This window comes from Perognathus longimembris, chromosome 1, assembly GCF_023159225.1.
Source record: "Perognathus longimembris pacificus isolate PPM17 chromosome 1, ASM2315922v1, whole genome shotgun sequence".
Taxonomy (NCBI): Eukaryota; Metazoa; Chordata; class Mammalia; order Rodentia; family Heteromyidae; genus Perognathus; species Perognathus longimembris.
In genome coordinates, this window is record NC_063161.1 from 20,503,802 (window position 1) to 20,520,822 (window position 17,021).

The following is a 17,021-nucleotide window of genomic DNA, read 5'->3' on the forward strand; positions in this document are numbered from 1 at the left end:
AGGAGAGAAGCTCTCATTGTTCTTATCCAGACTGCCACTGAGGTAAAAAGAAGGTATCTTCTCATTGTACAAATTAATATTATTTAATCCCTGTCCATAAACTATTGAACGACCATCTTTAGGCCTACACAAGGTCACAGCGAAATGCTGGGAATATCAACACATGGTGGAGGAGACTGAGCGTAGGCTGATGTGGAATGTGACTCTGTGAGAAAGGTTTCTCATCTAACCATATCAGCTCATCTGTGCTCCCACTGGAGTGCCTTTGTCCTTGTAGACCTCCCAACCACTCTGTCACAGAAGCTAGGTCTCTCTCCACCATTCCCACATCAGAGAGGCTCACTGTGACTAGTAACACACAGAGACACACATATGCACATGCATGCACGCGCACACACGCACTGGTTTGGTTCATGGCACTCATCAGCACCAGAGAGGTTATTTATTCCTTGGCTTCTTATCTATTCCCCATTCAGACACCACCTATGAGAACACAGAAGTTCATGCCAGCAGGGACTTGGTTTTGCTTCCTGTTGCATCCTCAGCGCCTAATGCCTGGCACATGGGCAGTACTTAATAAACATTTGTTGAGCGAACAAATGAAGGTCCTCAACTGATCTGATACACGTGGGCCTGGTCCTTCATCTTTACCCAGTGCCCGGCATCCAGTAGGTCCTCAGGAAACATATGATAATCAGGCTTAGGAGACCACTGGTCTCTTACCATACAGGATGGAAAGTCAAAGACTACTCTGCCACACAGAAACACCTGGACACAGAAAAGGCTATATACAAAACCTGAGAGCAACCAGGAACTTATCATAATGCATTGTGAGAAGGACCCCAAAGTAGAAGTCTCTCAAAAAACTTATGATAATGTCTACTATACCAATCATTACACCTTGATGACTTCAGATGCAAGCAAGAAGGTGGCTGATATCCAGCATGGTCAATCAAGGCTAGCTCTACAAGGGACAGGCTAAGAGAGGGAAAATAGGCCAGTCACCCTAGTAAGGGCGGCCAGGGAGCTGGGTAAAAGGTTCATGAGGAAGACCTGTTGAAGATCAGACAAGGCCAAAGCCAGTGACAGCCTCAGAACAGCCACTCCCCGGGGGTCAGCAGTTGAGGTATCTAATGCTCACGCAAGAGGTGCTGAGCTCTGTGTCCTAGCAATCTGTCCTTCGCTCCTGCCAGTGGCTAAGAATACATAAGCAGGAATCTAGCCAAGGGAGGAACAGAAAAACAGACTCCCAAGACTAAGAGAAGACAGGATACAAAGTAGGGTTACTGTGCGGGCTTTTAAGAGAATCACAGCACACCCCAGCCCCATAGCCAAGGCCAACATCATGGAACAAGGAGCATTGGGCCCAGGGGTTACTCTGCCATGACTTAGGCTAAGCTCCAGCAGATAGTGAGGCCAGAACTGCAATAAGCCTTCTACAAGCAGTTGGATTAACTCAGGCAGTGGAGTGAGCTGTCTGTGGGTACAGAAAGGACCCCTGGGGAGGGGGAAGCCAGGCAGGCATAGGCTACCTTTACCCACATACGATGCTGTCCTCATGTCCTAAAATAAGCTGACAGGAGCCCACGGAGGATTTTCAGCTGATCTAATGTCTAGTGTGTGACCTTGGCAGAAAGGGACGCCCTGTAAGTGTTCTTTTCATCCTGCCAAAGTGGATTAAGTCATTTTAACATCAGAATTCCTCTTTTAAAAGGTAAGAGTACTTTTAGGGTGAGAAAAACACAAACCAATTATCCATCTGCATCTCAGACTTTTTAAACAAACATCTAGGCAGATGAGAGAATAAAAAGTGTAGGATAGTTCATTATCTTTAATGATTTTCGGAAAGGAGGGAAGATAGAGGAGAAAAACACTGTATAACTCACATCTCTCAAACATCACATCCAGCATATAAATAAAAAGCAACTAACTAAGATCACCCAAATAAAACCTCTGAGGCAGCTCAAAATTGACAAATGGAATCTATAAAGAGAAAAAAACCAAGAACATGTGTATGTATGTATATGTATACACAGATAAACTGCGATAGATTTTCAATAATATATGTGGACTTCAAAGGTGATTTTTATGACATGAAATACTATAAAGTGAGGAATAATGAACCCCAAATTCAGGGGTTCACTGAGTAAGGATGAAGAATGAGGCCTGAGAGGAACATCAGGGATTCTCAAAGACAACTGTAGTATTTTTTTCTAAAGAGTAATGAGGAGACAGGTGTTTACCATATTACTAATCTCTATACCTTACTCATAGTTTTCAGTATAATTTAAACATCACTATTAAGAAAAACTAGGGCTGGGAAGGTGGCTAGTGGTAGAGTGCTTGCCTAGCATGCATGAAGCCCTGGGTTCCATTTCTCAATTCCACCTAAACAGAAAAAGCCAAAAGTGGTGCTGTGGCTCAAGTGGTAGAACGCTAGCCTGAGCATAAGAAGCTCAGGAACAGTTCCCAGGCGCTGAGTTCAAGCCCTAGGACTGGCAAAGAAAGAAAAAAAGAAAGGTCAATATTTAATAAAAGCAACTATTTAAAAATGAGTTGATGTAATTGACACCATGCAAGGTATAGAGAAACACATGTAAATCAAAACTCTACTTCAAAATATTTGTTTTCAGTTATTTGTTTATAATGAAAACGAAAATAATTAAGATTACTCAGTTTGTTCCAGAGCCATACTAGCTTTTCATTTAGCTTCTACACAATGAACAAAACCTTATTTTCCAAAACTTCTACAAAGATATGCTCAATTTTTCCTACTATGTACTGCTTCATTTTATTTGCTTAAAAAAAAAGAAGAAAGAAAATAAAAACTCCTTTTTCCCGTTTTTCTGTAACTTCCATCATCATTCTTGCTCTCTGAATGCATCTGAAGAAATGAAAATGGGGTCACACTCCTCCGAATGAAGTATGACATCATTACTTACATCACCTCCAAATGGTCATATAATGGATAGGGAAAATTTTCTGTCTGCCAGTTTTCTTGTTGCCAAGAGGACTCTCGAGGTCCAATACCAGCAAAACACCTAGAATTCTTTACTACCCAGCTTCTGCGCTATGCATTCTGCCTCATAAAGTGGTAGCAACATCTCAGATAGTTCAGCTTCGTCACATTCAGACACGTGCAGTATGGAATTTTGTAAGGACAGTCTAAGCTGAGAACTCTCATGGTCCTCAAAGTCTAGCCATTTTTAATATTTCAAAAAATCTAAACCAAGTGGCTTACACCTACGAGCCTAACTAATCAGGGGCGCTGAGATCTGAGGATCAAAGTTCAAAGCCTGCCTACGTAGGAAAATCCATGAGGTTCTTATCTGCAATTAACCACCAGAAAGCTGGTGCTGTGGCCCAAAATGGCACAGCAAAAGCCTTGAACAAAAAAGCTCAGTAACAGTGCCCAGGCCCTGAGTTCAAGCCTCATGACTGAGAGAAAACAAAACAAAACAAAAAAACACCTAAACCATACATCTACATGTAAAACGGCCACTCAAGGAATAAAAATATTTTTGTTTTTCTCACAGAGATTCTACCAGGTCTTGCTAAGGTTAGTTATCATAATTAATCATATAACCATAATTGAGCAATCACTGGATACACGTGGTCTTAAAAAAAGTGAAAATATGATATCTGTGTGGCAAATGTACTAAAAGTAGTATCTTAGTTGTAGTATTTGTTTTTTGTTTTTAACAGATGTATTCATGTTGAAGAAAGAATAGCAACAAAGTCTAAAGAGCACTGGCTTCAAGTAGCTCTATCACTGTACCAGAAATCCCAGAGAATCCTAACTTCTTGATTCGACTACAAAACTCAGACTCAACTTGAATTGCCCAAATTAAATACCCCATGTCCAAACAAAAGCAAGCTGAACCATGTTTCTACCACATTAGTGAAAGCAGGATGTATAACACCAGAACTGGGGAGAGACTTTTTTTTTTAATTCTTGGTGTTTCCCTGATTCTTGACTTGGAGCTTCCCCCTGGAAACACATAGGTGGAAACAAACCCTTTCCAAATCCACAGTTAAATGATCATCTTAGGTGATGTCAACAATACATCAATGATATGCAACTCTGGTTTCATTTCTTTGGATTCATTTCTTAATTTCCTGTTATAATTGTGCAAGCCAGCTTTTAATTATCTTCTTTTTAAAAAAAAAAAAGTTATGCTCTTGCCAACTTAGATCTCTGCTCCTTGATCTTTGTAAAAAGTAGAAGTCCTGGGAGGTGTTAAGAGGAAACAAGTGTTTCATCCTACATCTTCCTGCCACAGCCCAGGCAAGCAGCACCACAATTCTCTCTTTCCACAGCTTCCACTTCTCTTCAAAACGACAATGAGACCCACTCCAAACAACTGCTCTGACAAAAGTCAATACTCCAGGTGTCTGAACAAAACCAAACTAAAAAGGACACTTTATTAAACTAAAAGCCTCAAATAACAAACTTGTCAGTCTTCAAAATAATCCCCTTTGGCCTCATAGGTCAGTCCAGGCGACAGGTGCAGGACATGCCTTTCTAGAGACCTCCTCCTCCTCCACAAATCTGACCTTTTACAGCTGGCAGCCCTGGCAGCCCACAAATCAGTTCTCAGTAGGCCAAAGCCTGCTTTCCCATCGGCACTTTCCAAAGGGTTCCTATGCCAAGGGCTGAGATATGGCCCAGCTCTCTGATGAGAACATGACTCCTAAAGATGACTTGCCAAGTTTCTCTGCAAGCATTTCTAAACATTCTCAGAGCTCCCCCTCTCCCATCTCTCACGCTCATGGCTCATTCTTCCTTCCTTCTCTACATTTCCTTTTTTATTAAAAAAATTATTTTGAGGTACTAGGATTTGAACTCAGGGCTTCATATTGGCTAGGCAAGAGTTATACTTTAGCCATACCTCCGGCTCTCCAGATATTTCCAAATGCCACCTCATCATCTCATCTCTCCGGTGTTATATCCCTTTCATCTAGATTCCTTGTCCATGTTCATGAGCCGCTGTCCTCTGCCCAGCTAAAACCCCTGATTCCAATAACACAAAGGGCCTTGTTCCAAGTTTCAGAGCTGATTTGACATGATCTTTTTGAGACTTACCTGCGGGCAGCTCGGTTCTGGCCTCATCTCTTGCCTTCTCCAGCTTCTCCCTTACCCAGGGAAATTCCTGAAGGGAATCTAGGAAGGTATCAAATGCCTTAGGACCTCGGGAGGGCAGGATATCCAATAGTAGCATTGTTTTCCTGAGGCCTGTGGCTTGAGATTTGATTTCTTGAACATGATTTTCTGTCAAGACTCCTTCCTGGTAGAGGTACTGAAGAACCAGTCCCTCCACCAATACTTCTGCACCCAGCTCCAGTCGAAGTGAGCGGAGGACTTGTTTGTCTCTGGCCTCCATTTTCCCTGGAAGAGACAAAACTATGGTCAGACAGATCTTTGAACCTTAGCAGAGTGCCAGGCCTGGAGTGTTTACTACACGGTTGTCAAGGCCAAGCCAATTTCAAATGCTTCTGAACATCATCTTTTCCTTTTTGCTTTTCACACAATGGGGTCCTAGTTCAATTCCTTGTTCCATGAAGAGATTCGACAAAAAATATGGGTCATAAACCTCTGAAAAACAATTTGAAAAAAAAATTCTGAGGATTACAGAGTATCATCTAACTTTAACATGCTGGAATTTTCTTTTAATGTGGTTTGATTTTTAAATTGTCTCTATCCACCCCAAGCACTGGTGGCTCACACCTGTAGTCCTAGCAACTGTAGAAGATAGTAGTTCAAAAGCAGGCCAGAAAAGAAAAGTCTGTGAGACTCTTATTTACAATTAGCCAGCAAAAAGCAAGAAGTGTGGCTCAAGTGGTAAGGTGCCAGCCTTAAGTGGAAACAAACAAAAACAAAACAAAACAGGGAGTGCAAGACTGCCAGTTCAATCCCCAGTCGCAGCAACACAAACACACACACCACACACACACAAACACACCACACACACACACTCTTCAGGCTTGATATACCACCACCATCCCTGCAGCAAGTGTCAAGGTGACCCTCAGGCACTCAGGTTGGTCAGAGCCTGACCAACCATGGGACTGGAAGGCAGAACCAGAGACACCAATGAGTTTAAGGATCTTTTCTTTTTTAATAAGAGAAATGGCCTCTACATTGCCTTCAAAAGGTGTCTGCGACGTGCCTACAATAAATAGTCAGAGGCCACCACCCCACCTTGAGAATCCAGAATCTCCCAGCACTGCACCGCCGCGACCACACATACATGGGACGTGAAGTGAGTTTTTTGTTTGTTTTGTCGGCCCTGGGGTTTGAACTTCCAGCCAGAGCATGCCCCTGAGATGATGATGATGATATTATTATTATTGCTCAGGGTTAGCGCTCTACCATTTGAGTCACAGATCCTCCACTTGTGGCTTTCTTGGTGGCTAACTGGAGGTGAGAATCCTCCGCTCTCAGCCCCCTGAGGAGCTCGGATGACGGGCGTGGGGCCGGGCGCCCCGCCTTGTGTTTGTTTACTGCCCACCCTACAACCGGGTCGGGGTCTGGTGGGGTCAGAAGGCCCCAGAGCGGCGGCGGCGGGCGGGCGGCTGCGGGGAGGGAAGGCGGGGCGGAAGGCGGGACGCGGGGTGACCGCCCAGGCTGCCGACCCCTCCCCGCCAGCCCCGGAGGAGGCGGAGGAGGGGGAGGCGGAAAGGGTCCATATTTGGACACGAGCGCCCATCGGGGACTTTTTTTTTTGGCAGCGGAGACCTTGGTGTGACCCGCAGGAAGACTTACGGGTGATTTTCAGCACGACTGAACCCCTGAAACAATCATAGCGGACCGAGGCGAGAACAGTTCCCCGCCCCATTCCCACCCCAATCCTGGCTAGACTCGATGGCGGCGGGGGGGGGGGGGGGGGGAGGGAAGGGAGCCCCAGAGACCCGCGCGCGAGGGCCCGTGCCACAACGCAACTGCGCGGGGCTTTCCAGAAAAGATGGGTTCCTGATACTTACGTCTGCGACCACGTACCTTTAAGGGGGGGTGGGGAAAAAAAAAAACTACAACCGGAATCGAGTGTTAGGGAACCTGAACCGTAAGCACCATCTTTGTTGACGGCAAAAGCCCTAAACAGGAAGTGTCGCCGCCATCTTTAATGAGGGCACGCACAGGAAGTGCTGTCTCCATCTTTACTGTGGGTCAGGGAGGATTGGGCTGAAGCTCTTTCCGCCATGTTTGCTATGGGCAAGCAATACAACCTCCCCCCCCAATCTCCCGTTAAAATTAATAATAATAATAATAATAATAACCTAAGGGAGCCAGGCATCAGTGGCTCACGCCTTTAATCCGAACTACTCAAGAGGCTGAGATCTGAGTACTGGGTTTGAAGCCAGCCTGAGTGGAAAATTCTGTGAGACTTTTATATTTTTAAAGCCAGAAGTGGAACTGTGGTTCCAGTGGTGGAGAACTAGCCTTGAGGGGGGAAAAAAAAGAAAAGGAAAAATCTCAATGACTGTGCCCAGGCCCTGAGTTCCAGCCCCAGGACTGGCACCGAGAAAAAAAAAAAGTGAAATAAAAACAAAACCTAGGAGAAGCAAAGAAGTGGATCATTGTGTTTTAACACAGAAGACTCCGCCAAGGCATTGGGCACAGTTGCCATAATAAGCACAATAGGCAAAATATGCAGGTCAAAAGTCACCCTTGACTTAGCCAGGCGCTGGTGGCCCATGCCTGAAATGTTAACTATTCAAGAGGCTAAGTCTGAGGATTGTGGTTCAAAACCAGTCTGGGAAGCAAAGCTCTTAACCCCAGTTAGACTTAACCCCAGTTAACCATTAGAACACTAGAAGTGGCTCTGTGCTCAAAGTGATAGAAGTCTAGTTTTGAGTGGAAAAGGCTGAGGAACAGCTCCTGTCCCTGAGTTCAAGCTCCACGCCCAATACAAAAAAGTCACCCTAGCTGGTAAAGCCTCCAGACTACTGAATTTAAAATAACATACCTGTAAGCTTATAGAATGTCCCCCAGCCCATAAGCTCTGCCATTGGCAATGCAACTCTGCCCCTGGCTACCTGAGGGACAGGTGGAGCACCTCCCACCTTAGTTGCATGAGGGTATAAAGACCCCCCTAAAAGAGAGTTCAGGTGCCATTTTCCTCTCCTCTGTGGGAACTTGGCCTTGCCGGTCCTGCTGGCAATAAACTCTTTGCTCTACGTGACTTTGTCTGTGGTCTGTGGTTCCTCTGGGACAATTTTCCTTTCCATACCCACATCTCCCCATTTCCTTTACCAGCTTTTATTTTTACCTACAGCATGTATCACTAACTCACTAAAACTTTTTGTACATCCTCCTTTGTTTATTGCCGGTCCCCACTGAAAGGCAAGGTCCTATCTTTTCATGAACACAATATCTGCCTACAACAGCAATCAGCTAGCTACTGGAGATAGAAGAGGATTGGCTTTGGGGAGTTGAGTATGTTCAAAACCACTGGAAACAATGGAAATGGGTTGAGCTTTCGAAGACGCCCTAGACAACCCTGCCAACCAGCAAGCTGGCCACAACCCAAAAGATGAAGTCCAGAAGACTGGACTGGGGAAGGCTGCTTCCCCAGCCTCAGTGTTCTTTCAACAGAGACAGAGCAATTAACTGGACACGGGAACCCTTGTGCAAAAAAAGTCTGGTGCCCTGGTTGTGTTTGTCAGAAGCATCAAGAAACAGCACTTGCAGATCTAAGTCAGCTGCTAGCCACCTAGAGGTACAGAAAGAGGTACTAAAAAAGAAGGGCCTGATATTGAGGGCCAATCTATTTTGTCCACTGCATTTTTCTATTTGGAAGGCAAGACAAAATGCGTGACCCAAATAGAGAGAGATATAAGAATAGCAAATCCAGTCTTCTCTCCAAACTCCTCTTTGAAAGGAGGCAGGTGATCAGTTCATTCATCAATTCATTTTACAATTAACTGGATGACATATACATAAAGTTATGGGCCTGCTAAAAACTGGTTGACAATAATGGAAAAAGAAATTTTCTTCAACATCCATTTCCAAAAAACACTTTCACAACCAACCCTCTAGTGGAAGATAAAAATACCCATATAAGCAAATCAGTGCACAGCAATTCTAAATCTCCCTCCTCAAAACTCTAATAATTGTGCCACTATACCAGTTACTATACCAGCAGTAGTAGTATTATGTCTCATGACTTTACTAGGCAGTTGTTGACAGTATTTTTGCATATATGGCAAATAGTATTCGTCTTTAGCATTTTACATAGAGACTGTAAAACCAGAGATGGCAGCTGTCTCAGCCAAAATAGAGCAAGACCTGCACCCTAACCTGGTCCCTCTGATCTCATGCTCTTTCCAGTACACCATAGGAGCCTGTATAGTGAAGAGCCCATTGTTCTACTTGCTGCAAATCTGTCTATACCCACTTCCCACTTTTGATACTCTGGGGTTCCACAGAATCTCTTTTTTTCCCCTCATTTTCTTTTGCTTTTGCTCTAGTTTTCTTTTCCTGTATGTAAACAAACAAGTATTATCAATAGCCTGAGGATTATTCAATACACACACACACACACACACACACACACACACACACATATTTTACCACACTGGAGATCCTTGCTTTCTAGACAAGTACTCTACTAACTGATCCAAGTCCTCAATCCTTTATTTTATTCATTTGTTTTTCAGATAAGGTCTTGTGCGTAGGCCCTTAGGTGGCCTTGAATCATGATCCTCCTATCTCCTCCTGCCAAGTAGCTGAGATTACAGATGTGCACATTACAACCTGCTAATTAAAAATGTATTTTTCCAACTGTAAACTTAAAACAGTTTTCAAACATATACAAAGATTGGAACAAATAGCAAAATAAACATCACTTCTTAGCGAACTCAATGTCTGGAAAAGCTTGGTATATCCTTGGAACTATAAGTTATGTATAGATGGACATGGGAAGCAACGAATAAGGTGCATGAGTATTCACAGACAAGGGCATGAGACAGCATAAGAAGAATTAGGGCTGATGATATAGGACACAGTGTCCTTATAGGAAGCAGCCTAAGGGCTGGCATTAAGGATGTGCCTAAAATCTAGAAGATGAAGCCATTGATGATTGTCTGTGCTCTCTCCTAAGCAAACAGACTGCCCTCACCTAACCTTGTGGACCACCTACTTAGTACACAGTGATACTTTTTAGTAGTATACCAATGCAACAGCTCCATCTATATAAATACCCAGGGTCAATTAGCCTCTAAGGAAAGAAACACAGATCGGAATCATTCTGGCTAGTCCCCTTCTGTATGTTGAAATTGTGTCCTCCACAGAGGATTGTTACTCAATAACAAAGCCATTTTCAGCAAGAATAAATATTTTTGTTTTCTCTCTCCCTATTAAGTTTACCTGTGCTGAGCTACACCCAAGTGAGTTTGCAAAAGAGTCAAAAAGAACATAGACTTTCTCTGTCTTTCAATTTGATCCTTGGTTTTGCAATCTTCAAACAAAGGAGGTGAATATTTTTGTACTTCCTGTTTCACAGATGTGGAAGTTAAGCCAGGAGAAAAACATTCTTTTCAAGCACACTTGAAATGTCATAAAAATGGGTAATGAATTAGGTCACAAAGAAATTCAACAAATTCCAAAATACAAGTAGCATATAAATAATCTACAGTAGTACTATTATATGATAAAATCCAACATTTTAACAAAAGAGTAACTTTTACAAACCCTGTAAGTTAAGAAACAAACTAAACTCTTCAAATACTGAATTTAGAAGAAAAAAAACCGCTTATCTAGCTGAGGAAAGGAGAGAAAGAAGGAAGGAAGAAGCGTGGGGCAAAGGGAAGGCAAAGAGGGAGAGTAAGCTTAACTAGCAAGATCAAGGCCTTCGGTTCAATCTCCAGTTAAATAAAAATGTTAGAGGGGGCCCCAAAGATATTTGGATACAATAAAATAAGTTCTTAATAAATTCTTTATACAAAGGGAAAGTCATTTTGTTTTGTTTAAAGTTTCCGTCTCTCAAAGAAAGAAAATGAAATCACATAAAAAGGGTACTATTTCTCTGACACTGGTTTCAAGCAGAAATTGATCATGATTGTTTATATCAAGAGCATCAGATAAATGAACAAACTGTGCTTTTTCTTGTGTCATTTTTCATAAGATACCAAAATGTTCTTCAAGTGACATTTCTGGTATTGGCCCAATATGGAGCCCAAGATGATGCAGTCCAGTTACTGACTTTCTGGTGATATAACTAAATGCAGGAACTGAGATAAACTAGCAAACCAATGCCATTTAGACCTTCCCTCAACATTGTCACAGCCAAACATGAGTATTCTAAGTAACAAATTTTAATAACTAAATCCTCTGCTGGATAGCTACTGAACTAACACGATGTGTCAGTGGTCAGAGACAACCATATAGTTTAGATGACAGACCTATAAAAGACTGATTTGTTTTATGACAGAATTTAGTAGCTAACTTTCCATTCTTGTTCAAGTAAAGTGACAGAAACAAGCTATGTTGATTCCAGGAGAATGGGCGAAGATACTTCTCAATGAATAATAGTATTTAAATGAACCTGCTCAGGGATATGGCCCAGTACTTGGAGATCACAAAATTTGACTTCATAAACATACACACACACAAATTGACCACTCCACAAAAAGCCCTGATTAGTTCCACTATCAGTAGGTCACACTGACCAAAAAAAACTTCACCATGAACACTTCCAAGAATATCTTTCCAAGTAGAGTTACATCATCATGGGTCTGCCAGGATAACTTATCAGTAAAAGTACCAAGTAATTGAATGAACTAAACTTTTTATCTTGGGTTATTTAATAAAAATCCATTTCAGAGCTAGACAATGAGTGCTAAATATAATGATTTTGTCTTGGTATCATTGATGCTAAGCTGTTCTTTCTCACAATAATAAACCAAAAAGTTTGGCTGGATCCTAAATAAAGAAAATAAACCATTAATCCAGAAAAGAAAGCTTCCCTTTCTGCCATTTGTGCTGATAAGAGGGCATGTATCCAATCCAAATGATAGTTATACAGGAAGTAGAGAATTTTGAACAAATAATGAGGGCAAATAATAAAACAAGAACTCTATTCAATTTAGTAAGGAAAAGAAACAAGCCATTGAGAGTGTTGATAAACTCTTTATGGCACTTCTTCCCAGATAATGAAAATATGAACACCAGGATTCCTGGAGAGCCCATTTACCAATTTAAAGTATCAACTGGGGGCTGGGAATGTGGCTTAGTGGTAGAGTTCTTCCCTAGCATGCATGAAGCCCTGGGGTGAGTTCTTCAGTACCACATACAGAAAAAGCCTTGGAAGTGGCCGCTATGGCTCAAGTGGTAGAGTGCTAGCTAGCCTTGAGCAAAAGAAGCTCAGGGACAAGCCCTAGGCCCTGAATTTAAGCCCCAGGACAGGCAAAAATAAAGTGTCAACTGGTAAATCAGTGAAACATGACACCTAAATAAGTCCTTCTGACTGGGCAGCAGTAGTGGTAATCCAATGTCTTTGGGTGGAGAAGAGACTAGAGAAGTTGTGGCAGAATGTGGCCCACAAGAATTTCTCATAATGGCCTGAGAACATCAGACAATAGAGAAATAAAATGAGATACTCTATACTTGCAACTCATGAATGGTTTCCTCTCTTCTCCTGGAGACAGATAATTAATTTCCCATTTGCTTTCTTTACTTAAGCTAGACAAGTACTATGTGTACAGTATTTGCTCACTAGCTGCTTCCCCAAGAACATGACTATCAGATTGGCTTCAGTTTATACACACTACTTGATACAGTGCAATTTGAGTTTTATTCTACCAAAATCAGATTCCCAACTCTTTCCTCTTTCTACTACTCCCCAGCCAGTTCTGCTTCTGTGAATAGTACAATCATCCAATCAAGTCAGAGGCTGCTGGTGTCATCTTTGATTTGTCTTTGATCTTCACATCTTCTGTCCAATCCATCAGTAGTCTTAAAAAATCTCTACATGTCTGACTCACTCACCCATCTCCATCCTTCACTATAGCCCTCATCTAAATCTCTATCATATCTTACTTGGATTCTAGAATTTTGCTTCATCTTTTTGTTCAGGTGACAACTTTAATATCACCTCCATAGAGAGCCCATCCCTACACACAATCTAAAACTACTCCCCAAACAATCTCATAGCCTTGTGTTTTTTTTCTTAGTGTTTGGTTAATTTTCTTGTTTGTCTCTCCCCATTAAAACACATACTTTAAATACAAGGACCTTTGCTCTATGTTTGCTGCTATTCTCTCAGTTCTCAACAAATAATTCTTGAATTAAATCAATCAGTCAATTAGTGAATAAATATAAGACACATTCAGACATGAAGAATAAATAGAATGCAGGAGACTACAGTTTTGACACAGGAGTTTAAATTATCCAGTTTCCTTAAACAGTTCTTACTTAATTCTTTAGCTGTCAATTGCTGAACATCTACTGTGTGTAAGAAACTGTAGGTATTTAAACACATATTTCATTTAATTGCAGCCCATCCTTTAACTACCTATTTTATATAGCTAAATGGCAAAGGCAGGGTCCAAACAAAAGTTGCTTTTATACAAATTTTTGTCCCACAGAAAAATAAAAGTGTCAGGTACTGGTGGCTCACACCTGTAATCTTAGCTACTTGGGAGACTGAGATCTGAGGATCACAGTTTGAAGCCAGCTCAGGCAGGAAAATCTGCGAGACTCTTATCTCCAATTAACCACCAGAATACCACTGTGACTCAAAGTGGCCTTGAGTTAAAAAAAAAAAAAAGAAAAGAAAAGAAAAAAAGCTCAGAAACAGTACCCAGGCCCTGAGTTCAAGCCCCACAACCAACCAAAAGAAAAAGGGAAAGAAAAGAATCCCTATAAGGTAATGACTAGAGGTGTGCATGAGTTCAGGGAAGTGATTGAGCCTATAGTACCTGACACCCCAGCCTCTAAATTATAGGGCTAGAAATTCAGCAGAAAATGAAGAGAAATTCCATTGAGAGAAGGAAAATAATGGCGGCAAAGCCTTGGACCCCAAGAGGGCAAGGAGCTGAATTGGAGACGATCAGACATAAAGACAGAACATGAAAGGAACTATAACATCAGAAAAAGGGTAAATAAAGAAACCAAAGCTCAGACAAATGCAACAACAGTAAAAGACTAAAAAATAGGTGAAAATTCGGAGTGTAATAGCCAGGCTTCTCTTTTCCTTGGCTCTTCATCCCCTACTGTGACCTTCTTCTGGCTGAAAATACTAAAAGTCAGACAACACAAAAGCCTAGGAAAGTCCGCATGCTTCTTGGCAAGGACAACTGAAAGGCTGAGGTCAGCTGGACTCTCTCCATGCTCTTTCAAGCTCTCCACCTGCTTCCTCCAGCAGGGTACTCAAATGTCCTCCAGGGTGACTAGGAGCTCCAGGAGATCAAGTCAGAAGCTTCCAGTCTTTTCCCAAGCAAGGCCTGAAACTGCAGAGTTTCTTCAGTCATACTTTCTTGGTTAAAGCAATCACAGACAATCCAGATCCAAACAAGTCGACCACAATGATTAATGAGAGGATTATCCAGGAACTTATGTCCATCTTTAATGTCCCACCGTTACCTAAACATTGTTCATTAACTGTATTTCCATATTTATACCCCTACTGGATATTACTCCAATCTGTATGTTTTCCATCTTCAAGAAATACCTACTACAGGGGCTAGGAATATGGCCTACTGGTAGAGTGCTCGCCTCGTATACATGAAGGTTTGATTCCTCAGCACCACATATGTGGAAAAAGTCAGAAGTGGCATTGTGGCTCAAGTGGTAGAGTGCTAGCCTTGTGCAAAAAGAAGCCAGGGACAGTGCTCAGGCCCTGAGTTCAAGTTCCATGACTGGCAAAAGAAAACAAAGAAATACCTATTCCAATTCTGCGTGAATCAATTACGAGCTGACAGGTCAAAATACTGTACATACAACAAACTGAGTTATAATACCACGATGCTGCCTGGATGGTAGCAGTAATCAAGTGAATAAATATTGGGTAGATAAATGTTCACATCAATTAATGCCCTTTTGTGTATGATTGCAACTGATAGGCGATTACAAAAATCTTCAGTTCCTGTAGGAAATAAGCGAAGGCTACCTTGAACAGTTTCCTCCATGAGTATTTTCTCTGTGGTTAGCGTTTGAATTGCAACTACAGATTTATTTCCTACTTCAAAATGTTCCAGTTGTTCAACAGTGGCTCAATTAGGTATCTAGTTTCCATGTGTATCTGTAAATCATTACTGTCTGCTTGGTGGCATCTTACATAGTGATCCTGATCCTCTTACTCAGTGATTCCCAAACTTGAAACCACACCAGAATCAACTCAGTGCAAAGCTCAAAGTCTCAACCCCAGAGTTTCTGACTCATTAGGCCCTAGACAGGATCAAAGATTAAATGACAGTGGGTGGGAGCATGGCTCAGTAGTAGAACACCTACTTCACAAGCATGAAGCCATAGGTTTAAACTCAGCCACTACAAAGATAGATAGATAGATAGATAGATAGATAGATAGATAGATAGATAGATAGATAGATAGATAGATAGATACATAGATAGATAGATAGATAGATAGATAGATAGATAGATAGATAGATACATAGATAGATAGATAGATAGATAGATAGATAGATAGATAGATAGATAGATAGTTTCAGTAGATGGAATATGTGGAATGTGATGACATCCATGTGAGAACCACTGTTTTATGTTATACAAACATGTTTCCATGAAATGACTTGCAATGGATGTTTACAATCCTGGTTTAACTCTAGAACACAGGGATTTGGTGACTTCTCATCCAGAGACATGCTTTCCATAAACTGATTATCTGAAAACTTTGGGGTGAGCCACTTCAGGAAGTGTTGTCAGAGGACTCCCATAAAAATGAGTTACCCACTGTGCTTTGGAAAATAATGAATGTTATTTTGCTGGTGAGATTCTATTGAGTATTTTCCATTTAATAATTCTTCTTCATACTAAACAAAGACTTTTTGCTCCTGTACAGTCTAGACCTGATTCTGTTGCCTAGCAATGGGCTCCACTGTAACATTACATTATTCTGTTTCCTCTTCAAACGACTATGTGCCACAGGTACTTTCAAACTTTACCATGGTGCTCTTGTGAAAAAGTAGTCACTATCATTTTTGTATTTAATCTAGAAGCTTTCTTCTAGTATGATGCAAATACATCACACTTGTTCCTCAAGGCAACACTTCATGATTTTCACTTAAGGAAGTAACTTCCAGAGAGATTCACTCTTCTGATAAAGAGGCATCAATCACTTGATATAGATGGAAGAGTGTCTATCGTCAGCTTGGAAAGTGGGAGATTCAAAAGACCCATCAAGGGCTGGGGATATGGCCTAGTGGCAAGAGTGCTTGCCTCTTATACATGAAGCCCTGGGTTCAATTCCCCAGTACCACATAAACAGAAAATAGCCAGAAGTGGCACTATGGCTCAAGTGGCAGAGTGCTAGCCTTGAGCAAAAAGAAGCCAGGGACAGTGCTCAGGCCCTGAGTCCAAGCCCCAGGACTGGCAAAAAAAAAAAAAAAAAAAAAACCATCAAGGAGAATCTGAAGCCACCCTTTCAACACTGTAAAGCAATGGTCATAGATATCTTTAAGGTATTACCTCTTCGTAAATTCTATGATGCCTATGAAAGATTAACCTAGAAGAAATAGTAGCAAACTGTGTAAGACACTGTGCACTTAGCTATGGAATGATAAGACACTCAAGGACCAGCATTTTACCAATTCAAAGAGGGTAGGCACTGAGAAGAGCTGGCATTTGTGAAGATTCCTATACTCTAGGCACTTCACAGTCATTTTCCTTTTCCAATAGTCTTAAGAAGTCAGAATTTTTATCATCCTCAACTTCTGAGGAAGGGAGGAGGTCTTAAAGGTTAATTATTTTGCCGGTAAACAAACTCAGTTCTGGGATACATAGAGCATGATGGAGTGGGTTATAGATAGAAAAGAGACACAATCCACTTGTCCTTTTTCTCCAT

At 41.6% G+C, this 17,021-nt stretch overlaps 1 protein-coding gene across 4 annotated transcripts in view; it reads right to left on the reverse strand.

Annotated features, from left to right (window-relative positions):
- The window catches only part of Cradd (CASP2 and RIPK1 domain containing adaptor with death domain), a 208,436-nt gene that overhangs the window by 144,491 nt on the left and 46,924 nt on the right, over positions 1 to 17,021 (reverse strand). For 2 of the 4 annotated variants that reach the window (XM_048358268.1, XM_048358277.1), the window contains one exon: positions 5,087 to 5,389. In XM_048358268.1, the coding sequence (XP_048214225.1) occupies positions 5,087 to 5,384 (298 nt within the window). In that variant the 5' untranslated portion in view covers positions 5,385 to 5,389. Of the gene's footprint in view, positions 1 to 5,086; positions 5,390 to 6,984; positions 7,180 to 17,021 lie in introns of those variants that run through there. The other 2 variants (XM_048358286.1, XM_048358261.1) reach the window with 2 other exon arrangements.